The sequence below is a fragment of the Eptesicus fuscus genome, chromosome 9 (genome assembly GCF_027574615.1).
Source record: "Eptesicus fuscus isolate TK198812 chromosome 9, DD_ASM_mEF_20220401, whole genome shotgun sequence".
NCBI classification, from domain to species: Eukaryota; Metazoa; Chordata; class Mammalia; order Chiroptera; family Vespertilionidae; genus Eptesicus; species Eptesicus fuscus.
The window spans coordinates 16,100,628-16,124,192 of record NC_072481.1 but is presented as its reverse complement, the minus strand read 5'-3'; the positions used below and the strand labels follow the sequence as shown (position 1 = coordinate 16,124,192).

The window sequence follows — 23,565 nt, the reverse complement described above, 5'->3', positions numbered from 1 at the left end:
TTACCATGGCCTGGTACTCACCATCAACACCCCATAGGACCACCAATCTGCACTGTGGGTGTGACCCTGGCGGTTGACGACCTCAGGGGCCATGTATTCCACTGTCCCACAGAAGGAATAGGCCTTCTTCTCATGGTCAATGGCTTCTTTGCTCAGGCCAAAGTCTGTGGTAAGGAGGGTAAGAGGACACATCTTCAGACCACCCCTGCCTTCTTTGCCATCACCCCCTGCACCCCCAACTTCCCTGCCCAGAGGCCTTAGGACATCACCCCCAGGAAATTCAAGAATAAGCTGAGGGCCCTGGTCGGGTGGGTATGGGAGGCAACTGATTGATGTTTCTCTCTCTCTCTCTCTCTCCCCCTCTCCCTTCTTCTCTAAAATAAATAAAAATTTATTTTTAAAAAAGAGTTAGCTAAGTCCCAGAGAGGATGGGAGACTTGCACAATGTTGCACAATGGGGAGCTAAGGTTCAAACTCAGGCCATTTGAAGTCTGGGACCTGGCTTCTGACCACATCTCAGTGCCTGGCATAGCCTCTCAGGAAGAACAGATCCTTAGCACTCAGCCCAAGCCCAGTAAGAGCCCATCCTGCCCTCCCCTGGGACCTGAGGGGGCAGGTGCCCTCCACTCACCGGTGAGTTTGATGTGGCCCTCCTCATCCAGAAGGATGCTGTAATGAAGAGAGAAGAGTCAGGGCCCCTCAGCTGTGGCTCCTTATGGGTTCTGATGACACCACGGGGGCTGCCGGGTTGGCCCAGAGGTGATCCACCCAGAGGCATCTGATGAATGGGTGGGTGGGGTGGGTGCTGGCAGTGCTATGCAGGTGTATTGCCTGCCTACCTTCTTTGCTAACCCTTGGAACACTGTGTGAGGTAGGTACCATTACTGCCCCATTTTAACAAAAGGGCAACTAAGGCCTAAGGAGGCTAAGGAACTCCCCATGGTCATAGAACTAGTACGTGGTGGAGACAAGGTTTGAATTTGGAGGTTCACTCTAAAGCCAGAGCTCATTCCTCCTTAGCATCTGCCCCTGACTCCCAAGTTACTGTTTGAGGATATTTAGATATAAAGGAAAATTCTAGAGAAGCCATATCGAGGAATGACCTTTAATGGTAGCATCTTAGATGTCATACTGGATTAGGAAAAAGATAGGCAATGTACTTTCATGGAGGTGCCTGGCCCTTGGTAATGGCAACACTAGTGATTAGACAGCCCCCAAGGTAAGCCTGCTGCCGCCACCACTCCACGGTACCCACCCATTCCCGGGGCAGCTCATGGGACAGGAACTTTCTTGGGGAGAGTCATACCCATGCCCATTGCCCTGTCCTAGGAGAGGCCCCAGGGCCTGCCTCTGCACTCCCCTGGGGGGCCGGGGTGAGGCTGGAGCTGCACTCACTTCTCAGGCTTGAGGTCTCTGTAAATGATGCCCAGGCTATGCAGGTGGTCCAGGCCCAAAGCCAGCTCAGCCAGATAAAACTTCACGTCCTCCTCCGTGAACATAACCTGCAACAGGAGGGAGGGGATTTCAGCTGGGATCGCCTCTTCTTCAGGAGCTGGGGCGCTGGGCAGTCAGCAGCTTCCTGGTCCTGAGGGTCCACCTTGAGGAGGACCCTTAAGAGACCCCAGTACCATCCACCCTGCTCTTTATAAAGGGGTTCGAGGTGTGAAATGACTAATATACATGTCACTCATTGTGGCATTGCTTGGAAATAGCAAAAGGTTGGAAACAGCCTAAGGGTCAAGCAATAGACGGGAGTGATGCCTCTCCCTGCAGATCCAGTGCTGTGCAGCATAAACTACAAAAAGAAGTTTCCCACAGGAAAAGGATTGGGTAACACTTGACTTCAAGTCTTGTACTGTAAGGTTATACTGAAATGATTGGTATACATCCTTTTCTTTTTTTAAACAATAAAATCTTGCTTTAAAAAGCAAAAAAAAAAAGAAGTTTCCCCATGTTCTGATACAGATCGATCTCTCAGATATACTATCCTCTCTAATAAAAGCGTAGTATGCAAATTGTCCCCTCGACCAGGGGTTATTCCAGGAGTTCAACCAGGGGGTGGCAGGCAGCCAGGGGAAGGGAGGGAGGCCCTGGCTGGTGGCAGGCGGCTGGGGGAAGGGAAGGAGTACCCAGCCGGCTGCCACCAGCCGTTAAAGACCCTACCAATGCACGAATTTCGTGCACTGGGTCTCTAGTTTTGAATAAAAGCAAGGTACAGAACAGTATCACAGAATAGTTCCTTTTTCTTAAAATCCTGTTGAGGATATGTTTATTGATTTCAGAGAGAAGGGAAAGGGAGAGAGAGAAAACATCAATTGGTTGCCTCTCGTATGCACCCTAACCGGGGACCAAACCCACAACCTAGGTATGTAGCCTGACTGGGAATCGAACCTGCAGTGCACTTTTGGTGTACTGGATGACACTCCAACCAACTGAGCCACACCAGCCAGGGCTAGAATAGTACTTTTTATGTAAAAATGTGGGGGTTGGGGTTCAGAACATACATCAGAATGGTGTGTATTTCCAAAGAGACATGGAAAGCTTAAATAAGAAACCAATAAAAATGTTTACCTATTGCCCTAGCTGATTTGGCTCAGTGGATAGAGAGTCGGCCTGGGACTGAAGGGTCCCAGGTTTGATTCCGGCCAAGGGCACATGCCTGGGTTGTGGGCTTGATCCCCAGTAGGGGGCGTGCAGGAGGCAGCAGATCAATGATTCTCTCTCATCATTGATGTTCCTATCTCTCTCTTCCTCTCCCTTCCTCTCTAAAATCAATAAAAATATATATATTTTTTAAATGTTCACCTATGTGGGACAAAGGGGGGGGGAGGCTGAAGACTTCTCAATGAATATTTTTCTTTTCAATCATATAAATGTATCACCTATTCAAACATTAAAATAACATTTTAAAAATTAAAGTCTGGTTCTCTTCTACAGTTTGAATTGTACTAATGGCCATTTTTATACCTGGCTACAGTTGTTTTAGGTCAGTTAAAAATCCTTTTGATGGACACATAGTATGTAACATTATTTCTGGGTGAATTTGGGCTTCTCCCGTTCTCAATGCCCAGCCCAAGGCAGCCCTGGAAGAATGGAGGGGGACAGGTGATAGCCACACTGAGCTCCCCAGCATCGCGGTGGCATCAGATCCAAGGCCTGATCCTCCTCAACCCATCAAAACTCTCAGAGGCTTTGAGAGTGTGAGCTCTGTCCCAGGGTAGGTTCCTGGGTCGGAGACTGCTACACAGGCCTGGGTGGTCCCAGGTCCAGGCCACACAGAGCCCTGGGATGGGAGGCCTTGTTGTCCCTCCAGCTCCATCCTGGGGCCCTCTAGTAGTGGGGTGCAAGCTCACCTCTTTGGAGAGCCGTGTGAAGAGGTCCCCGCCACGCAGGAAATCCAGAATAAGATAGAGCTTGCCCTCGGTCTGGAAGGCTGGGGAGAGGGGAAAAGCAATGGTGGAGCCAGCTGGGCCCGGCTGCTCTGCCCCGCCCCCCACCCCTGCTCCCTTGGCCTGCCAGGTGGCAGGTTGGCAATGTACAGGGAAGACAGCAGCCCAGAGGCAAGGGCAAAGGCTGGAGGTCGGGTGGGACTCAGGAAGGTCTGCAGTCTCACCATAGTGCAGCTTCACCACAAATGGGTGGTTCACATCGGCCAGGATGTCTCTCTCCATCTTGGTGCGAACGCGGTCACGCACTGGCAGGAGGAGAAAGGAGGTCATCAAGTCTAGCCACTCCCAGCCCCTGGCTAAGAAGGGCTCTCTTTTCCTCCTGTTCCTCACATTTCATGGCAGTGCCCAGGGCTGGGCCCTCGGTGCCCTGCCCAACACCCATCTCCAACCATGCTCCATCAGGGCGATTCAAGCACAGTCTGAGCAACCGTTCCTCTGTGTGTCCTCTGCCTTTGCCCCGAGGGCCCCCCCAGGGTATCTTCACTAGCCCCCTTTCCATCTGGCGTAAAAATCCCCAATGCCAGTCTGGGGCTGGTGAGAATAGTCACTTAGGGAGCTACTTATAAAGGCAGATTCCTGGGGCCTCAAATTCAGCCTCATGGGTCTGAGCAGGCAGCCCCCACATACTTTTTTTTTTAAAGACTAAATGCCCCACCCGGCTGGTGTGGTTCAGTGGTTGAGCGTTGACCTATGAACCAGGAGGTCACAGTTCAATTCCTGGTCAGGGCACATGCCCAGGTTGCGGGCTCGATCCCTAGTGTGGGGTGTGCAGAAGGTAGCCAATCAATGATTCTCTCTCATCATTGATGTTTCTCTCTCTCTCCCTCTCTCTTCCTCTCTGAAAGCAATAAAAATATACTTAAAAAAAAAAAAAAACCAGTCCCTAGGCAATTCTGATCAACAGTTTCTTCTTTGACTCAGTTTAGGCCTCACCTCCTCCAGGAAGTCTTCCTGAACTTGCCTAGCTGAGTTAGCAGTGCTCTGCTTCCCCCTCAGAGCACCTCTCACCCTGTTTTAATGTTTTTGTTTCCCTCACCAGACATGACAGGTACCATGCTGGAGTAAACTAGTCCAGTCACTGTTTCCCAAATACACCTTACATTTTCAAACCGCCCCTACAATATAGCTCTGGCAAACAGTTCCTCCTTCCTGGGGTCCCATTCCTTTCCCATTTTCAGTCTGGAGAACTCCCAACTCATCCTGCAAGGCACAGTTCAAATGGCTACTCTTTATGTGAGCCTACCCCCCGCCCCAGGACACTGCACCCCCTCTTCGCTGAGATGCCCCGTCTCAGCAACGATTGCATCGCACTGCAGGGGCTGCTCAGCCTCTCCAGCCCCTTCAAAGCAGGAACCACGTCTTATCATCTTTCTCTTCTCATGTGGCCCCACCATCCCTCCTGGGGAATGACTCCCACCCTAGCAGGCTGGCCTTGGGGCACCAAAGCTACATCATCCCACAGACAGCCCTTCATGGGCTGCAAGACTAACACTGTAATGTCCCCAAGGCTAACACTTCCAAACCCCCTCTCCCCCCGTACCCCAGGCCCACTGCATCTGATCGGTGGCTACACTGGCTCCCAGGCTGGTCGAAGAGTCACTGCCCAGCCCAAAGCCCATACCAACTATCCTCATGCCCTTCCTAAGTCCTGGAATTCTAGCCCTGCCTCGGGCTCCCTTCTGAACCTCTCTGCCATCCATCTCTGTGCCCCTGCCTTGACCCAACCTATCCTACCCACTCAGCGGCCTCACACTCTTCTCCACCCGAGAGGTCTCCCTCAGACTCTCCTAACACCGCGAAGTAACTATGCTGGCAGAAGGGCTCTGCCCAAGCAACCTGACGCTGATATCTGAAGGCCCCACCACAGACGCACTGCACGCCCACCTGCCTCCTTCCAGACATTCGCCTGCAGTTAGGGTCACTGGCACTTGGTGTGGGGCATGGGAGTGGGGATGCAGCTAACCCCGGAAGTCTTTTCTTTTGAACGGACCCTGTCTTTTCTATAAGGTGGGGTGTGGGGTAAGGGGTGGCTGACCTCCTCCATCGGACGCAAGGCCCTGGAGAGCTGGTCTGTCTCCCTTGATCCTGTGTCCAGCCTGGATAAATAATTCTTATTTATTAATTTGAGAGAGAGAGGAAGGGAGCGGGGAGAAACATCGATCAGCTGCTCCACCATTCACGCACCCACTGACTCCTACATGCGCCTTGACCAGGGATGGAACCCGCAACCCTGGCATATCAGGATGATGCTCCCCGGCCAGGGCCCTCCACGCACCTTTCAGTGTTGCCTTCTTTAGTACCTTCATGGCATACAGGTGTCCACTGTCGGGCCGGGTGATCTTCCGCACCAGGAAGACCTGAGAAGGCAGTTGTGGGAAAAGCAGAGGAGAAGCTGGGGATGGCCCAGCCCCCATCCTCCAGGTCCCAGGCTGATTTCTCATTTCCCTGAGCCCCATGTTGACCTTTTGCCCTCCCTGCGTCTTAAGGTGACCTCTCGTCTTCCCTCAGACCCATCCACCCTTGCCCTCTGGTCCTCAGAGCCCCAAGGTGAGCTCTCCTGCCCACCCCGGACATGACCAGTGCTGCCCTCCCAGGTGTGGGCTCAGGACTCACTTTGCCAAAGGATCCCTGGCCCAGAACCTTGAGCAGCTCAAAATGGGACGGGTCAGCCTTCTCAGAGCCAGCCTTGACATGGTGCGTGATGGAGATCTCCTTGAGGACGCCCTCATCCTGATGGAGGGATAGAGTGGGTGGGCACGGTGAGCCCCATCTTGGCAAGCACAGGGCATGACCCCCTTCCAAGTCCACTCCCAGCACACCTCAGCAGACAGGGCCCTGCAGGCCCTAACAGACAACTGCCCCGACGAGACCAGCCTCCAGAGTCATCAATACTCAAGGGCTTCAAAGGCCAGGGAGGGTCACTCTCAAGGTGCAGGTCAGATGAGGCACTGCTCTACTGCTCCTGATGCCCCCGCCTGCTCGGGTCCAAACGGATGCCCAGGCATGGCCACGCTGAGCCAACCCCAGGTTCTGGCTGAGGCCCAGAGACCTGCCTCAGGTCCTCCCCTCCCCCTGCCGTAAAGGTTTTGGTTTTGCCACAATAGGAAGTAGAGTTTGTTCTCATATTGGGTTGGCAGGACTGGGTTTTTGTTCCTAGACAGGATGGATGACAGGATTCCACTGGCCAGAAGGACAAGGCTGAGATACATAGGGACCCACAAGTCACCAGGGACGAACCCAGTAAATGCCAATTTGGGTGGGCAGGAGCTAAGGCCAGAGACTCCGTGCCCCACCCTCCCAAAGTTCCTGCATACAAATCTACCAGAAACCCCTCGCCAGGCGGCAGTTGTTCTAGGACCCTCTGCCGTCCCTCCAATCTTCCGGTGTCGCCCTGGAGCCCTGAAGTGCCTCCTCACTTCCCCAGGAAGCAAGTCTGGGCAGAGTCCAGTCACCCAGCAGGGCCAGGCCTGGGCTAGGAGAGCCCAGCTGAGGCCAAACTGGCTGCCTGGGCACCTGCTCCAAGGGCCTCAGTCAGGACAACTCATCCGGCCACACTCACCGAGTCCCGCCTGGGGCCAGAGCCAGGGCCAGGGGCAGGCAGAGAGGTCTGGCTGATCCTGGGCCGCTGCTTCCTGGGCATCCAGGGGAGCAGGGCCCAGAGCCGCAGACGGGGCGGCTTGGGATCCTGCTCCATCCGCCCAGCAGGGCCAAGGCACCATGGCAGGAGCAGGCAGCCTCCGGGGCTGCCTCGGAGGTGGCCGGGCCCAAGGCGGATGTGCTGGGTGAGGGCGGGGGCTGGGCCTAGGCCTGGGCCGCCAATCACTCAGGGCCTGTGGTTTCCTAGTTCCAGGCCTACACCCTCTACCGCGTTCCCTTCCTCTCTCTCCCCCACTGCCTGAGGGCTGCCCTCTGGCCCTCCACCCTATTCTCCCTGTGGGCCTGCAAAGGGAAAGCCCCATGCCAACCCAATTGCTGAGGAGCAGAGAGGTACCCAACAGGCAGAGACAGGCATCTAACATGTAGAAGCAGATAAAGAAGGACGCCCAACCAGCAGAGGCAGGCACCCAACATGCAGAGGCAGATAAAGAAGGACGCCCAACCAGCAGAGGCAGGCACCCAACATGCAGAGGCAGATAAAGAGGGGCACCCAGCAGGCAGAGACCGGCACCCAACAGGTGAAGATTAATGAATGTGGCACCAACAGGCAGAGGCCAGAGGGCACACATGTCCAGCAGGCAGGGATGGACAGGCAGAGGTAGGAAGAACACACATCCAACAGGCAGAGGCAGGAGGGGACTCACACCTAAGAGGCAGAGGTGGACAGAGACTCCTACCTAGCAGGCGGAGGTGGTCAGAGATTCACACCTAACAGGTGGAGGCAGGTGGGGACCCACCCAAGAGGCAAAGATAGATGGGGACATGAACCCAACAGGCAGAGACAGATGGGGACCCAACAGGCAGAGACAGATGGGGACTTACAGCCAACAGGTGGAGACAGATGGGGACACGTACTCAACAGGCAGAAACAGAAGAGGACATGATCCCACAGACATCTTACACGTGACATGTACCCAACAGGTAAAGCCAGGCCCTCACCAAGCAGTGACAGAGACAGGTGGGCAGCAGACAGAGACAGCCGGTCAGTGAGGCCCAAGTACCCAGGGCAGACACCCAAGAAGGAAAGACACCCAGACACTCAGGAAGTCAGACCCTGGACTCAGAGGCAGAGCTCTGGCTCGTGCTGGTCTGCCTGGGGGAGAGGATGTCACCTGCAAACCCCTAGCACTTGGGAGGACAGTCCAGTGTTTGTGGCAGACCCATCTCTGAGGTCCTCCATGTCTGAGGGGGGACCAGGACTAAGACAGTGGGCCGAGAGGAACATCTGAGTGCAGTCTGAGGACTCTGTCTCTGATCCAAATATCCCAAAAGCTGTTATGCCCATTTAGGAACAGGAAACTGAGGCCTAGAGGACAGTGACTCACCCAGGCTCAAAGCGAAGTGGTGGCAGAACCCAAGTCCTTCCCCTGGTTATTGCTGTGCCTGCGGTTGGCAGGCCTCAAGTGCCAGGAAAGGGTGGGTAGGTAAGTCACCCAGAGCCATGTCCTCTCATCCAAGCCCGCCCCTCCCTCCGTACCAGGGTCAGTCCGGGAACTTCCCATTCCTGGTCTTGACCCTCAGAGGCCAACCCCATCGTCATGGTGCACTGAACAGTCACAAAAAGCTGCAAGCTAATCAGCTCCGCGTAAAACCCTGGGTGGGACAGGCAGAGCCACACAGCAACCCCTGCCCACCCCACCCTGAGCCTCCACGTCTGCCTGTCTGTGACTGAGAACACTCCCTGAAGGCAGAGGCAGTCACCCGGAAACCCCAGGGGACAGAGCTACCCCAAACCCATTCCTTGCCCGGAGCTACGGTGACAGACACTGCTGGAGGCAGGCCAACCCTCCGCTCACCTTTCTGGGACAGGAGAGTGAGTCTCTCTCAACTCTGGAGGAAGCTGCCGGGGTCTGCATGGTGGGGCTCACGCTGGTGGCCAGAGGGCCCCATTACTCCCCTTACTTCTGCTTTTTCAGCCTTCCTAGCCCAGAAGGCAGGGTCCCTGACCCCCTCCTTCTCACTTCCCTCTCTGCAGGGAGGAGGGACAGAAGATGGGTCAGGCTCCCTTGCTGAGGAGGGAACACTGTAGACCCCAAGCCCATGCCTATGGGGGGAGGGGGCAGACACACACCCCCTACTTGTCTCCTCTCATCCTAAGGAGGGGAGACTGGGACACAGACAGAGTCAGAGGTGATAAGGCACCGACACAGTGGGGCACCTGGGACCCACAAACATTTCTTGAGAGAATGAGGGGCAGAGGTCAGCAAGCCATGGGCTCTAACTGTCCCAGCCTACAGCACAGACACCCCTTCCCCCATAGTGACCAATCCATGGCTAGGCCCACCCAAAATGACAGCCCACAGAGCAGGCACCGCCACACCCAGCCCAGCCCTGAAGAGCCTGACAGTCCAGGGCCCTGGGATGGGCAAGGCGGCCGAAGGCCCTGGCAAGGACCCACAGAGGCCTGAGATGAGGAGCAGGTAGCCTGGGGCAGGGGTTGACCAGGCCCAGCCCCCTTGCACGTGACCCTGCCACATCACTCACCCCAGTACACCCACAGGAACTGACACACACACAAACACACACAGGCCGATGATCGGAAACCCTTTCCCCAGACATCCCCGATGTGGAAACACACCCCCATGTGCACACGGACTTCCCCTTCCAGTCCTCGCAGGCCTCCAATAAAATAGTCTGATGATGCCTGCTGGCCTTGTGAAAGGCCTCCCAGACTGAGGCTTCCCATTGCACCCCAGCTTCTTCAGGCAGGAGTTGAGAGGTTGGGACAGCCCTCAGGCTCCCCAACCCTCGTGTCCCTGAGAAGCAAAGGAAGATGATCTGTGGCGAGCAGGGCACAAGAAGGGGCAACAGGAAGGAAGTGGTCTCAGAAGTGCCTTTGCTGAAGGCTATGTGCAGGGCCCGTGAGGCCTCTGGATGGCAGAAGGGGTAGGACAGGCACCAGACCACATCCCTTGGTCCCTGCCCCGTACCCCCCATAGATACTTCCTCTATTTACTTCCTCCCACAAGGCAGCTGGGTGAGAAGACCAGAGACCCCCCCTGATCGCTGGTCCCTAGGATCCTCACCCTGGGCCTCCCTCCACCAGCTACAGCCCAAGCCTACCTGCCAAGCCCTGGCCCTAACACATATCAACAGCCCCTTCCCCAGTGGGCAGCATGGGCAGGGCCTCCCAGGCACTGCCCCTCTGGTAGGACAGATGTCCCCCGACTTGTCTCCCAGTATGCCTCTGGGCAGGTGAGGAGGGTTCCATAGTTTCCAGGCATTCTTGATGGGGGAGCTGGCCTCAGGAACTAGGCCAGGACTGGCATGGAGTGACAATGAGAACTGTGCCTCCAATAAATTGAGCATTTATTGGGTAAGACTGTTCTTTCCTTCAATCATTGCTGGTGAGGATTGTGCCACGCCCTGTGTCTTAGTCTCATTTCAGAGATGAGGAAACTGAACTCAGAAAGTGACTTGGCCAAGGCCACATGGTTAGAAAGGGAGAGAACTAACAGCAACATCAAAGCCTGTTTGCTTCCAAAGCCTACATTCCTCAGCATTTCATCATTGCCCTCCCTGCCAGGCCAGCCAGCCGGCCTCCCATGTGGACATCACCCACAGCTCCTGGCCCCCTGCTCTATCCCCAGGTCAGGAACCACACACTAGGAAGCACTCAGATTGAGGCAGATGCTGGCCTGGATCTCAGGTAGCTCCAAAAAATAAATACATGATAACAAAACACAACTGCCGGCGACAGAGCGACAGTTAGGTGCTGTGGATGCCCAGAGGCGGCGACTATCTGCCAGGGTGAGGTCTGAAAACCTTCCAGAGAGGGGGCAGCCCAGCAGGACCCTGAGGAGGAACAGGAGTCGGCCAGGCAGGAAGGAGGGGGGAAAAGGCACATCATGTAGACAGACTGGGGTGAAAAGAGGCTTGAGGCCAGGAGTGCAGGGAGGGAAGTTAAGAACTGCTCACTCACTAGCTGAGCGCTCCCAGGCAAACTCTCTCTCTAGCTGAGCCTCAGTTTCCTCCTCTAAAACGGAGGTTAAAACGAGATGTTGTTTCTAGAAGCAAAATGGGCCACAGAGGCAGAGGAACCTAGTCAACAGAACTCCCTGGAGTAGTGGGCAGTCTTACTGCTGCCGCGTCTCCTCTGGGCAGGTAGGAGGGACAGAGCCCCGCCACAGGGTCCCAGGTGCTGGGAGGGTGGGCTAGTCTGCCCTAGCCAATCTAAGGGAAGTTCCCCCCAACACCTGAGGCTCCCCGAAGTCCACAGTCACATCCTGCCTGAGCTCCAGCCAGGGGAGCCAGAGGGATCCGGAGGGATCAGGGTTTCATAAACAGGAAGAGAGGAGGGGAGGGGGGAGATGCTCAGCTCTCAAAATAGACCCACAGGCACTTCAAAGGGGTCCAGCTCCGGAGATAGCCAGGGGAGGGGGCCTGGGGGCCCAGTCTACCCCCAGGAAGGAAGGGAGGATGAATGGAACCCCAGTGTGCCTGAGGACACCAGGTGCACCCTGGGTACTGAAAACATCCAGGGAGCTCTCACCCTAGACTTTGTCCACACTATGGCTGCTAAACCCCAAATCTCCCTTTCTGCTCGAAACTAATAAAATAAAATAAGTATTGAACACCAACATTGTGCCTCACACTGTTAGGTTTTTTTTAACATATACACATCCCATGCCTTCCTCTGGATAGCCTCGTACAGGAAAAACATCTCCGCCTCAGAGCAAACCCCTCACCCAAGGTTATGAGGCAAACAGGAAAGAGGGGCAGGATTCTGAACTCAGAATGCCTGACTCCCAAGTCCCCCTCCCACCTCTTCTCCAGCTGGAAGACCCACTTTTCTCTCCAAGTGCCCAAATCCTGCCTTTTGAGGCCCAGCCAAATGCCAGCTCTATAGGGAAGATGGCCTGGTACCCTACAGCCCACCCAATGTTTCTTCCTCTGCCATCCCTGGCAGTGACTGTCCATCTGGTCCACGCTCAGTCCTAAGCTCAGAGGCCACTGACATGCTCACATCACCCTGCTACTGAGAGAAATGTGGGCACTGGAAGGTGGTCCTTTCTCTGCCCATTATGGGGCCTGGCACAGAATGGAAGTTCTGCATGCCTACAGTCATGTTCTTCCCCATCACAGTGCCCATCACATAGCTTTCCTGTCTCCACCTGCCCCCCTGAGAGCTCCCTGAGGGGGGGGGATGTTGATTTCATTTTGGGTTTCCCCAGGGGCACAGCAGGGTGCCCTGAAAGTTTGATGAAGCAAATGATACACCAGCTCTTTGCCAGCTCATTCCACTACACAAAGTGATGAGGTCCTGAACACAGACTGAGCGCCCCCTGGTGTTTGAGCCCAGAAGTGGGCACTGGGGATACTGTGACATTCTGGGGCAATAGAGAAGATGAGGAGGAGGTTCCTAGGAATAATGGAACTTGGGGGTCATGGGGACACAGTGTTCTTCCTCTTCAGCACTAAGTGTTCCCTGGGCTGGGAGGAGTGTGGTCAAGCAAGATCTGACTGCATTGCCCACCACCTATGTGACCGTGGGCCTCAATTTTCTCATCTGTAAAATGGGAATAGTAACAATTTTTACCTCCAGGGCTGTTGTGAAATCTAAAGGGAAAGTTCCTAGTGTGATGCCAGGTGTGTGTTAAGCTCTTTCTCTTCCTTAAAGTGGCATTCGAGGCTCTTCCCACACTCTCCATCCCCAGCCTCATCACCCCACCCCAGAATTTTCTGCTCTAGAGCTGGAGTCACAGGCTTGGGATTAAATGTAGGTTACCTGACTGGGTAAGCTCCTGTCCTCTCCCTACCAGCCACTCTAGCTCTTGGGATGAGAAGCTGTACTTACCACCAACATCCCCAAAGCTGCAACCCCAGAATCTTAGCTCCAAGGTATGTACATCCTGGTTCTTCATTGGGCAGCTACTTTGTGGGAGGAGATGGTGCAGACATGGGGCTGAGCAAACCAAGGGGCCCAGTTCACACCACCTGCCTGGCTTCTGGTGGCCCACGGTTGCCATAGTAACCACCAGAAGAGGAGGTAAGAGCCTATTTCTCTCACCCAGCCCCACCTCAAGCAGCTCAGCAACCTTATCTCAGGAGGCTGAGTCAAGACAAACATGGACATCAGCCCTGGGTAGATCTCAAAGGTCAAGCTTATGCCGGTCTGGTGCCCAAGCAGACCCAGGCTGGAGCGTGTGGCCACCAGTAAGAAGTGGAGCTGAGCAAGGCATTGGTGCATTCACACTGCTGTGTACCAGGCAGTGACTATCTCATGTTCTTCACATCACACCTATGGGTAGGCACTGTTATCCCCAATTACAGATGAGGAAACTAAGACTCAAAAGGGAGAAGAAGAGCCCTGGCCAGGGTGGCTCGGTTCACTGAGCGCTATCTCATGCACCAAAGGGTCGCCAGTTCGATTCCTGGTCAGAGCACATGCCCAGGTTGAGGGATCGATCCTCAGGCAGCCGATCAATATTTCTCTCTCTCCCTTTTCCTTCCTCTCTCTCTAAAACAAGTAAAAACATTAAGGAAAAATAGGGGGGACTCGGCTGGCATGGCTCAGTGTTTGAGCATTGTCCTATGAACCAGGAGGTTATGGTTTGATTCCCAGTCAGGATACTTGCCTGGGTTTTGGACTCAATCCCCAGTGTGGGCGTGCAGGAGGCAGCCAACCAGTGATTCTCTCTGATCATTGTTGTTTCTATCTCTCTCTCTCTCTCCCTTCCTCTTTGAAATCAATAAAACACATATATAAAGGGGGAGAACAGCTCTGTGACCCCGCACAATTGGGTATGGGAGGAACCCAGGGGAAGTAGAGACAGCAGGGGTGAGGGATCAGCCTCATGCTGGGAGTTGGGAGCCCTGAGAAATGGTGTGTGTGCCCATTTCTCTAGCATCACATGCCCAGATGATTCCAGGCCCTTGTCAGGCCCACCTGACCTGAGCCTCTCCCCACACCCCTTCAGCCCTCTCCTCACAGTCAGCCCAGATGCCAAGAGTAAATAAAGTAAGGAAGTGTCCTAGCCTGGGTGATGGGTAACCAGAGTTCTAGCATGGATTCTGCTCTGACCCTGCTTGGGCCACTGTCCTCTCACCTAAGAAACAGGAAGGTTGGAGCAACTGATCTCCATGCACAGGGTTGCCTCGAGGATGAACTGGGACCAGAGAAGAAAGGCTGAGCTGGGAAAGAAGGGAGAGGCCAGGACTCTCACACCCAGGTGGGATGAGGGCAGGCCTCCCACCGCCTCCTCCATGGCCAGGCAAACAGTGCTCCCCTCACAGAACTTGGCCCAGGATGCCAGCCCTGGCCCTCACCTTGGATGACTGAAGGCCAGCTTCTTCCCCAGGTGCCTGTCCATTCTGGAAGAGAGAAGAGAGATTACGGAACATTGTCAGAGTTGATCAGCGTGGGACAGAGCAGAGACAGACCCGTGGGTCCCCCCATCCTTGGCTGTTTCGAATAGCTAGGGAGGACATGGAGGTGGGGCAGGAGCTCTGAATGGGTCTCCCAACTCCCGTTGCACAGTGAGAGCACAGGTGCCAAGCCCTCCTGCAACAGCCTCTCACCATCCAGGCAGTGCATTTCTCGAAACTCTCTCCCTCAACTCTCTGCCGGCAAACATCTATCTCTGAAGGCCCAGATTAGATGTCATCTCCTCCCAACGCCAGTTCTGCCAGAGACAAACTGTATAACTTTGTACCAACTGCAAGCAGCCTCCGTTTCCTGATTTGTAACATGAGGGTAGTTACAGCCACTTCCCAGAGGTGCTGCAAGGGTAGAAAGAGACAAAGTCTGGGAAAGTATCCAGCCCAGAGACGGTGGCTACTCTGGCCTTGCCCCCTCTGAGACCCCTATCCTGCCAGGCAGAATCACTGCTGGCCCACTCTGCCCCCGCATTCCTTCATTGTACCACTTGTCACATTGCAGGGTCTATCTTTTTAAAATATTGTTATTGATTCCTAAGAGGAAGGGAGCGGGAGAAAGAGATAGACACATCAATGATGATAGAGAATCATCAATCGCCTGCCTTCTGCACGTCCCCCACTGGAGATGGGACTCACAACCCAGGCATGTGCCCTAACGGGGAATCGAAGCATGGCCTCATGGTTCAAAGGTTGATGCTCAACCACTGAGCCACACCAGCTGGGCTGCAGAGACTATTTACACACACGCCTGCCCTTACGAATAAATGGGAGTGCCAGGAGGGCAGAGATTAGGGCTCCGTGCTAACAGCTGCTCTCTTCCGAGCCCCTCCCGCATGTCAGGCACTGGGCTCAGTGCCTCACACCTGTGGCATCATTAAATCTTCAGCCCTAACCCCATTTGGCAGAGGAAAAACTGAGGCCAAGGGGCCTAGTAATGACACCTAAGGTCACAGAACTGGTAAGTGGGGATTCAAATTTTGGTCTCTGACACCCAGGAGACGCTCAAAAGAGGTTTATTAAAGAGCAGCTCAGCCGAAACCGGTTTGGCTCAGTGGATAGAGCGTCGGCCTTCGGACTCAAGGGTCCCAGGTTCGATTCCGGTCAAGGGCATGTACCTTGGTTGCGGGCACATCCCCAGTAGGGGGTGTGCAAGAGGCAGCTTATCGATGTTTCTAACTCTCTATCCCTCTCTCTTCTTCTCTGTAAAAACTCAATAAAAATATATTTTAAAAAAAAAAGAGCAGCTCACATCCCAGGCAGGGAACTTCCTGCAGAGGGTGGACACTGGAGCCAATCTCTGGGCAGTCCTGCTTTTTCCAGTCCCCAGACTTCACACTTAGGTGGGCACATTTACCCTAGGGCAAGCATGTCGAACTCGCAGCCAACGGGCCGCATGCCTCGTTTTATTTAAATAAATGAGTTTGACATGCTTGCCCTAGAGCAGTGGTCGGCAAACTCATTAGTCAACAGAGCCAAATATCAACAGTACAATGATTGAGCCGAAACCGGTTTGGCTCGGTGGATGGAGCGTTGGCCTGTGGACTGAAGGGTCCCGGGTTCGATTCCGGTCAAGGGCATGTACCTTGGTTGCGGGCACATCCCCAGTGGGGATTGTGCAGGAGGCAGCTGATCGATGTCTCTCTCTCATCGATGTTTCTGACTCTCTATCCCTCTCCCTTCCTCTCTGTAAAAATCAATAAAATATATTAAAACAAAACAGTACAACGATTAAAATTTCTTTTGAGAGCCAAAATTTTTAAACTTAAACTTCTTCTAACGCCACTTCTTTAAAATAGACTCGCCCAGGCCGTGGTATTTTGTGGAAGAGCCACACTCAAGGGGCCAAAGAGCCGCATGTGGCTCGCGAACCGCAGTTTGCCGACCATGGCCCTAGAGTACACCAAACCCAGCCCAGCCTATGATACGAGGTGATTGATTTTATCTGGAACTTGGGGAGCTGAATGGAGCTGTCCCCACTCTTCCTTGCACAGCAAGAGTGTGGTGAGGTAGACAGAGGCTCCTAACAGCTAGGAAGACCCAGCCTAGGGCACGGCAGGACTTTGGAGCCAGAGGCTGGGTCCACAGGGCAGCTGTGGCTTTGCTTGGCAGCAGCAGGCACAGCTGTGTTCTGCCCATTACATAATCTCCCTGCCCCTGGAACAGCTTCCCTCCGCTGCTTCCAGGACATCCTGCCCCGAGCCCCTTTAATGCCCCTAATCCTCCCCAGGGCCAGTGTTCTGCAGGCCCCTCCACACACACACACACACACACACACACACACACACACACACACACATGCTGTCATCTCTCAGCAGCCTGGGGAGAAGGGCCAGGTTGATCAGGGCCTAGGGGGAGGCAGGATGCATCTGTAGCTTGAGCTCCACTTCACCCAGCAGTCTAGACTCTTTTTTTTTTTTAATTCATTTATTTATTTATTTAATTGAGGTATTATATGTGTACATATCTTACCATTTCCCCCCAACACACACCCCAAGTCTAGACTCTTGATAGAATTCCCACAGATGGTCTCAACAGCCTACACACCAGCCCCTTGCCCCAGCCTTCCCCCATTCAAACCTTCATCCTTCCTAAAACTCAACTGTGATCATTGCACTTGAGCCATTAATTTCCTCGGCCACTCACTCACTACTTATTGAGAACCTGCTATGTATCAGGCCCCAAACCCTTCCATGTCTTCCCACTGCCTGCACAATACAGTCCCAGCTCCCTGGCATGGCATTCAAGGCTATCATTTTCAACAACCCAACACAAGTGATTAAGAACATGGGTTTAGGCCTGGCCAGCATGGCTCAGTGGTTGGTTGAGTGTCGACCTATGAACCAGGAGGTCACGGTTCGATTCCCGATCAGGGCACATGCCTGGGTCGTGGGCTCGATCCCCAGTGTGGGGCATGCAGGATTCTCTGTCATCATTGATGTTTCTCCCTCTCTCTCTTCCTCTATGAAATCAATAAAAATATATTTAGGGAAAAAAAAAAAAAAAGAACATGGGCTCTGGAACCTAACCTTGTGGGTTCAAATTCTGTATTCCGTACCACCTACATCACCCTGAGGTTACTTCATTTCATAGGGCTTCAATCCTCATCTGTGAAATGGGGATAAGAGTAATATACCACATCAGGTGGCTGTAAGAAGCAAGCAAAATAGTCTATAAATATCTATACCTGGCAGGCATGTACTGGGTCCATAAACAATAGTCATGATTATTCTGAAGCTAAACGGAGTGACCTGAGACCCGAACAGGCCAGCTTACTTCATATTGCTAAGCATTTGCATGATGGCTCACTTCTTGTACAAAGGAAACCTTTCCTGCCTTGTCACTTTGGCAAAGTCCTGGTCTTCTTCCAGGACTCACTTCAAATACCATCTCTTCTGTCCACACAGCCTTGAGTGCTTTCCTTTCTCCTCCACATCCCGCAGCACTGAGGAAGCTGCAGGTTAACTCAGGAAGGAGCCCTGGATTGTCTGTCATCATATCCCTGACACCCAGCTCAAGGTGCAACATGTAGTATGTCAGATAAAAGCTCAACCCAGCAAAGAGAGCAGGGAGGCCAGAGTAGGCTCTGCTACTCCCATTTTCCAGACAAGGCTCAGAGAGTGAAGGGACCCACCTGAGGTCCCTCAGTTAGCAGGCAACAGACATGGGGCCATAACCCTAAGTCCCCTCCCAAATGAGGGAAGGGAGGAGGCAGTGGGTGTGCCTAGAGGTGTGGGCTTACTGAGCAGTGACCTGGGTGCTTCAGGGGACCCACAGGCCCTGTGTGGCTGCCTCCAGTCCCAGGGTCTCTGGCCTGGGTGCATCCTCATGGAACCCCACATCTGTAAGAGCTGATACATAAAGTCTCTAGAAGGGAATGGCAGCCCTGGAGAAAAGACTAGGAATACAAAAAAGACCACAGGTGATCTTCCCCCTCAGAGCCAGGGTCCACACAGGGAAGACAGGGTTCATTTGTCCGGACCTGACTGCTGCATGGATGGCAGGAAGAACACAGCTCTGCAGCCACAAAGATACAGCTGCTAATCCTAGCTCTGCCAGCCACGCACTCCAACCTTGGGTCTGTCACATCATTTCTCTGGGCCTCAGTTCCTTCATCTATACCAGGGGTCCTCAAGCTACGGCCCGCGGGCCACATGCAGCTGCCTGTCCTGCTTAGCAGCCGACTTAGCAGTGCGCATAGGAATTTGTTCATAGTTTTTTTTTAAAACTATAGTCCGGCCCTCCAACGGTCTGAGGGACAGTGAACTGGCCCCCTGTTTAAAAAGTTTGAGGACCCCTGATCTATACCATGAAAGCAGGTCTGTCTTATACACAGCTGTATCCTGTTGCTTGGAATAGTACTTGTCACATGGTAAGTGCTCAATAAATATTTTCTGAATGAATGAATGAATGAATGAATGGAAGGGGACAATGATGCTGATCTTGCAGAATACTGAATGAAGGACCTTGTATAAAAAGTCTGGTACAGCCCTAGCCGGTGTGGCTCAGTGGATAGAGCGTCGGCCTGCGGACCGAAGGGTCCCAGGTTCAATTCCGGTCAAGGGCATGTACCTTGGTTGCGGACACATCCCCAGTAGGGGGTGTGCAGGAGGCAGCTGATGGATGTTTCTCTCTCACCAATGTTTCTAACTCTCTATCCCTCTCCCTTCCTCTCTGTAAAAAAATCAATAAAATATATATTAAAAAAATAAAATAAATAAATAAATAAATAAAATCTGGTACAGCTGCCCCGGCCAGGTGGCTCAGTTGGTTCAGGAGCATCGTCCTGTATAACAAAAGGTTGTGGGTTTCATTCCTGGTCATACCTAGGTTGCGGGTTCAGTCCCTGGTTGGGATACATATGGGGTGGGGAAGGGGGCGAGGGCAGCCAATCGATGTTTCTCTCTCTCAATGTTTCTCTCTCTTTCTCTCTCTCTCTCTCTCTCTCTCTCTCTCTCTCTTCTCTCTCTCTCAAATCAATATAAACATATACTGGGATGAAGATTAAAAAAAAAAAGAAAGTCCGATATAGGAAGGGCCCTCTTAAGAGGATGGAGATCCACCCTCCTCCCTCTTTCTCAAAGAGCACTGTTCATGGGGACAGTTGCCCAGGGCCCCCAACCATTGTACCCCTTCCCAAGAAGTCAGAGGTAGGCTCTAACAGGCATTCTTCCTTCCCGCTCAAGCAGCTCTGTTTTGGGAAGAAGGGCCCAGGGCAGCGTCTGGAGAAGCCAGGCAGCAGATGGACAAAGACAGCACGTGTCCCGCAGGCAGGAAGCAGCCCCAGGAGCTGGGTTCAGAGCCCGGCATTGGCAGCCCTGCACGATGCTGGAGGCTGGGGGCCAGGTGCCAGGGCTGGCTGGCACAGTCTCTCCTCGGCAAAGGCTGGACAGGGGCTTTTCAGGATGAGGAGAGCCTGCCAACATCCGGAGCCTCTCTCGGAGTACCATCCACCTGGGCCAGTTTGATCCCAACCGTTCCCCATCCTTGAGCCTTCCCCACACTTGAGAGACCTGGGTTCTAATACTAACTCTGACATTAATTCATAGGCCCGATCTTTCTGAGTTCAGTTGTCTCATATGAAAATGGGGGTTATATTCCCGACCTTGAGAAGTTGTTCTGAGAATTATTTAAACATGAGAATTAATTATGAAGCAGGGTGGGCGGCACACAGTAAAGCTCTGTAGCCGGCAGGGCTGGGCCCGGGGACAAGGTTACTTCCTTCAGCAAAGTCAAGGAAGGCCCAGGAAGAACCCTCACCCACACTTCCAATGAGTGTGCTCCACCTGGGCCACACCCTGAGCCAGGCCCTGCCTCCCAGCAGCCCATTTTCAGCGGCGTCATGGGGAGGGCAGGGCAGTCCAGATCCCAGGCCGCTACCAAATCCCGCCAGCCCCTTGTCTATCTCCTTCCCGTCCAGGAGCCAGAGGCAGTGCCTATACCTGCAGGTCAGGCTGCTGTATCGCTTACATGTCACCTGGGCTAAGAACAGCGAGGCCCTGTTCTCCAGTGAGAACAGCCCAACCCATGCCCTGGCTGCCCCATGGCTCCTGTTACCCAAACAATAACATCCAGTTGCCTGGCACCTCCATGGAGTGGGGGAGGGGGAGAATGGGCAGCAGTACCCAGGGCTCTGCACCCAGGAAGCAGAAGCAAAAACCCAGCCCTGGCCACTGAAGAAACAGAGGCCCAGAGAGGCTAAGGACTGACTAAGGGTCACACAGCATTTCCAAGGTAAAGCTCCTGGAGAAATCATTTCCCCACCCCCCACCCCTCACCCCCACCCACCTCCTGCCTCAATCCTAGGAACTAAGCCAGTCTTCTCCTTTCACAGAGTTCAAATGCAGTAGTATTCAAAACGGAGTTGTTTCCTATTAAAAACCTGGCCCCCTGATGAAGCTGGCCCCCTGCCCCAGGATTCCCTAAGGGAAGCAGGAAGTTGTGCCCTGGACTGGGAATCAGGCTCCTAGGTGTCTGCCCTCCCTATCTCCAAGGTAAGTCCTTGGGTTAAGTTCCTCCCTGGCCTCTCCCCATCTACCTACCTCTAGAGAGGCCTCGGTTACAGGGGTATGCCAAGGCAAAGGAATCCACCTCAGAGCGCCCTCCCCAGACCCTAGTGACCCAGGCCTGGGGATAGTGAGGCAGGAGTAATAGGGGATGCAGAGGGCAGTGTAAGGTGAGTCAGCAAGAGAGAACTTCCAAGAGCATGCAGGGCCTGTAAAAACCCTGTGGCAGGGATCCCAGAGCAATTTACTTCAAATTGCGCCTTCAGGTTGCTTACCTAATCCTGCCTCACCCACCCTCCAACAGCCAGTGTCAGCCATGACCATCCCTTTAAAGGGGCAGCACACCTTGAATGAGAGACAGGGCCCTTGGTGGTTGCCCCAGGTTAGAGAGGGCAGAGAAGGGAACCGAGGCAGGGGAAAATCGCCTTGGCTCCCAGGCTCAGTGGGGTCTTCTCACCCTCCCTACACATCTCCCCCATCTCCTTCGGAAAGGGAGTATCACCTGCCTCCATCCCAACTTGAGGCTGCAGAGAAAATTTTCTTGACCTGTTGGTTCGGGGGCTTGACCTTGACCCTGGGGTCAAAGGGCACAGGAAGAGCTGGCCTCCTGCATGCTTAGGGCAGGGCAGGAGCTGCTTCTGGGAGAGGCGAGGCTGGCAGAGGCCAAACTATCCAGGGGCCCAGGGGCCCTGCCCATGGGAGGGGGCACCAGAGGGTAGCAGGCACCAAGGTCCTCTCCCTCTCCAGGAATAATCTTCACAAGGTCGAAGAGCTTTTTCCACTCGCTTCTCCACAATCTGGGGCAGGGGACACAGCTGGCCTCTGGCCCTAGCCTGGGGGCAAAGAAAACCAGGAGTTTCAGTCCCAGACCAGCGGTGTCACCTCACCTCCCAGAACTGCCAAGAGACAAGAGGGACAATCCTAGGGTCCGCAGCGGAGAAGCGGGGAGGGGTAGGGCTCTGGGAGACGTCAAGGAGAAGCGGGGGGTGGCGGGGGGCATGATCCTTGTCTCACAGAATCCCGGACATCGGGCACCCCGGCCCTGCCCGTCTGCGCTAATGGAGGAAGCCCCGACAGCTCCCGGCACGGGTCCTAGGTGTGCGGCGTGAGGGAGGCCAGGGCTCGGCGCCCACCGGATCCCCTCTCCGGCGCTCGGCGGAACTGTCCTTCCCTTACACACACCCGAGGCAGAGGGGGGTGGAGCCGAAGAAGGGGCAAGAGATCGGAGGGCACTCGCGCCCTCGCGGGCACCCGCCACACTGCAGAAGCGCCGCGAGCTGCCCCGCCTCTGCGGGGACCCGGGATCGTCGGCCGCCGGCGCCGGTTCCCCACCCGGCGCACTCACCTCCGGGTCCAGCGGCACCAGCTCCATGAGCGGCCAGGGCTCCTTGAGCTGAGCGAGCGGCATCGCGCCGCCGCCGGGCCGTTCGCGCTCCTCCGGCGGCCCTGGCCGCGCCGCCTCCGGGGTCCGGGGTCCCCGACTCTGAGCCCCCGCGCCCCCGCGCCCCTGCTCCGAGACCCTCGCGCTCCGGCAGGGCCGCCCGCGCCGCCGCCGCCGCGGCTCTCGCACTTCGGCTCCCTCCGTCACCCGGCGCCGCCGCGTCCATTGGCTACCTGCGCGAGGGGCGGGGCCGAAGAAGCCCCGCCCCTGCGGGCGGCATTCCCGGCGCGGACCCCCGCCCCGGCCGTGCGGGCGCGCTGGCCCCGCCTCCACCGCGAGCCCCTGCCCGGCGGTCCGCTCCGCCTAGAAAAAGCCTTCCTGGCTCCTCCCTCCCGAACCTTGTCCCACCTCCCTAACCCCCCTCAAGCCTCCCTCCCGCACCCCGCCCTGGCCCCGCCAGGTCCACGGCTATCTCCCCGCTTCACCTTGTTCAGAATCTCTATGTTCCTTCACCTTACAGGGGATTCCCTCCTGTTCCCACCCACACCGCCCCCACGCACACGCACACGCACACGCACACAGAAAGCCCGGGGCCTGACCCTGGCAGAAGCTGGAAAGGAGCCTGGGCCCAAGTCCCATGAACTCTCCCACCCCCCTCAGGAGGCCCTAGGGATCCCCTTCCGGAAGTCAACATTGGATCCCCTGGGGATCTCAGCGATCCAACTCCAGGTAAGTTCCAACACCGTCACCACCATCAGAACCCACAGTGCCCCCGGAGTGATTTCTTAAGACACATTTTTTGCAACCTGTACTGGACGGGGGAGGGGCTCATTTCAAGCCCAGTCTTCCCAGAATCTCTCCAGCTGTAGGCCCAGATCTGGGCTGGTTTGGAGTCGCTCCCCCTCTGAGGACACGGACCAGGCTTCCAGGATGGACCTGGACCGACACTTGGATGCACTTGGAGTAAAAGCCAGGGAGGATTCAGCCTCCATCTAAAGAAGTGTTAGGGGTCCAGGTGTGGTGAGAATTATTCACATGCGGGCTAGTGGAGGGATGAGCTTGCAGGTTCATGGGTGGGGAAGAATGGCCATTTACTTGCAAAACTGTTCTAAGGCTGGGGGATGGAAAGGATTGTTTGTCAAAAGCCTTCTGTGGCCCTGGCTGGTGTGGCTCAATTGGTTGGGCATCCATCATA

At 54.8% G+C, this 23,565-nt stretch overlaps 1 protein-coding gene across 4 annotated transcripts in view; it reads right to left on the bottom strand.

The window, feature by feature from the left end:
- The window catches only part of RPS6KA1 (ribosomal protein S6 kinase A1), a 39,756-nt gene extending 17,190 nt beyond the window's left edge, over positions 1 to 22,566 (bottom strand). The window contains exons 1-9 of one of the 4 annotated variants that reach the window (XM_008148038.3): positions 22,335 to 22,566; positions 14,376 to 14,420; positions 6,063 to 6,179; positions 5,725 to 5,806; positions 3,614 to 3,694; positions 3,354 to 3,433; positions 1,396 to 1,502; positions 632 to 669; positions 22 to 164 (exon numbers count right to left, since the gene is read on the bottom strand). In XM_008148038.3, coding sequence (XP_008146260.1) covers positions 22 to 164; positions 632 to 669; positions 1,396 to 1,502; positions 3,354 to 3,433; positions 3,614 to 3,694; positions 5,725 to 5,806; positions 6,063 to 6,179; positions 14,376 to 14,420; positions 22,335 to 22,397 — 756 coding nt within the window. In that variant the 5' untranslated portion in view covers positions 22,398 to 22,566. Of the gene's footprint in view, positions 1 to 21; positions 165 to 631; positions 670 to 1,395; positions 1,503 to 3,353; positions 3,434 to 3,613; positions 3,695 to 5,724; positions 5,807 to 6,062; positions 6,180 to 7,008; positions 7,198 to 8,902; positions 8,978 to 14,375; positions 14,421 to 17,365; positions 17,434 to 22,334 lie in introns of those variants that run through there. The other 3 variants (XM_054720715.1, XM_008148039.3, XM_008148037.3) reach the window with 3 other exon arrangements.
- Positions 22,567 to 23,565: the final 999 nt, after the last annotated feature.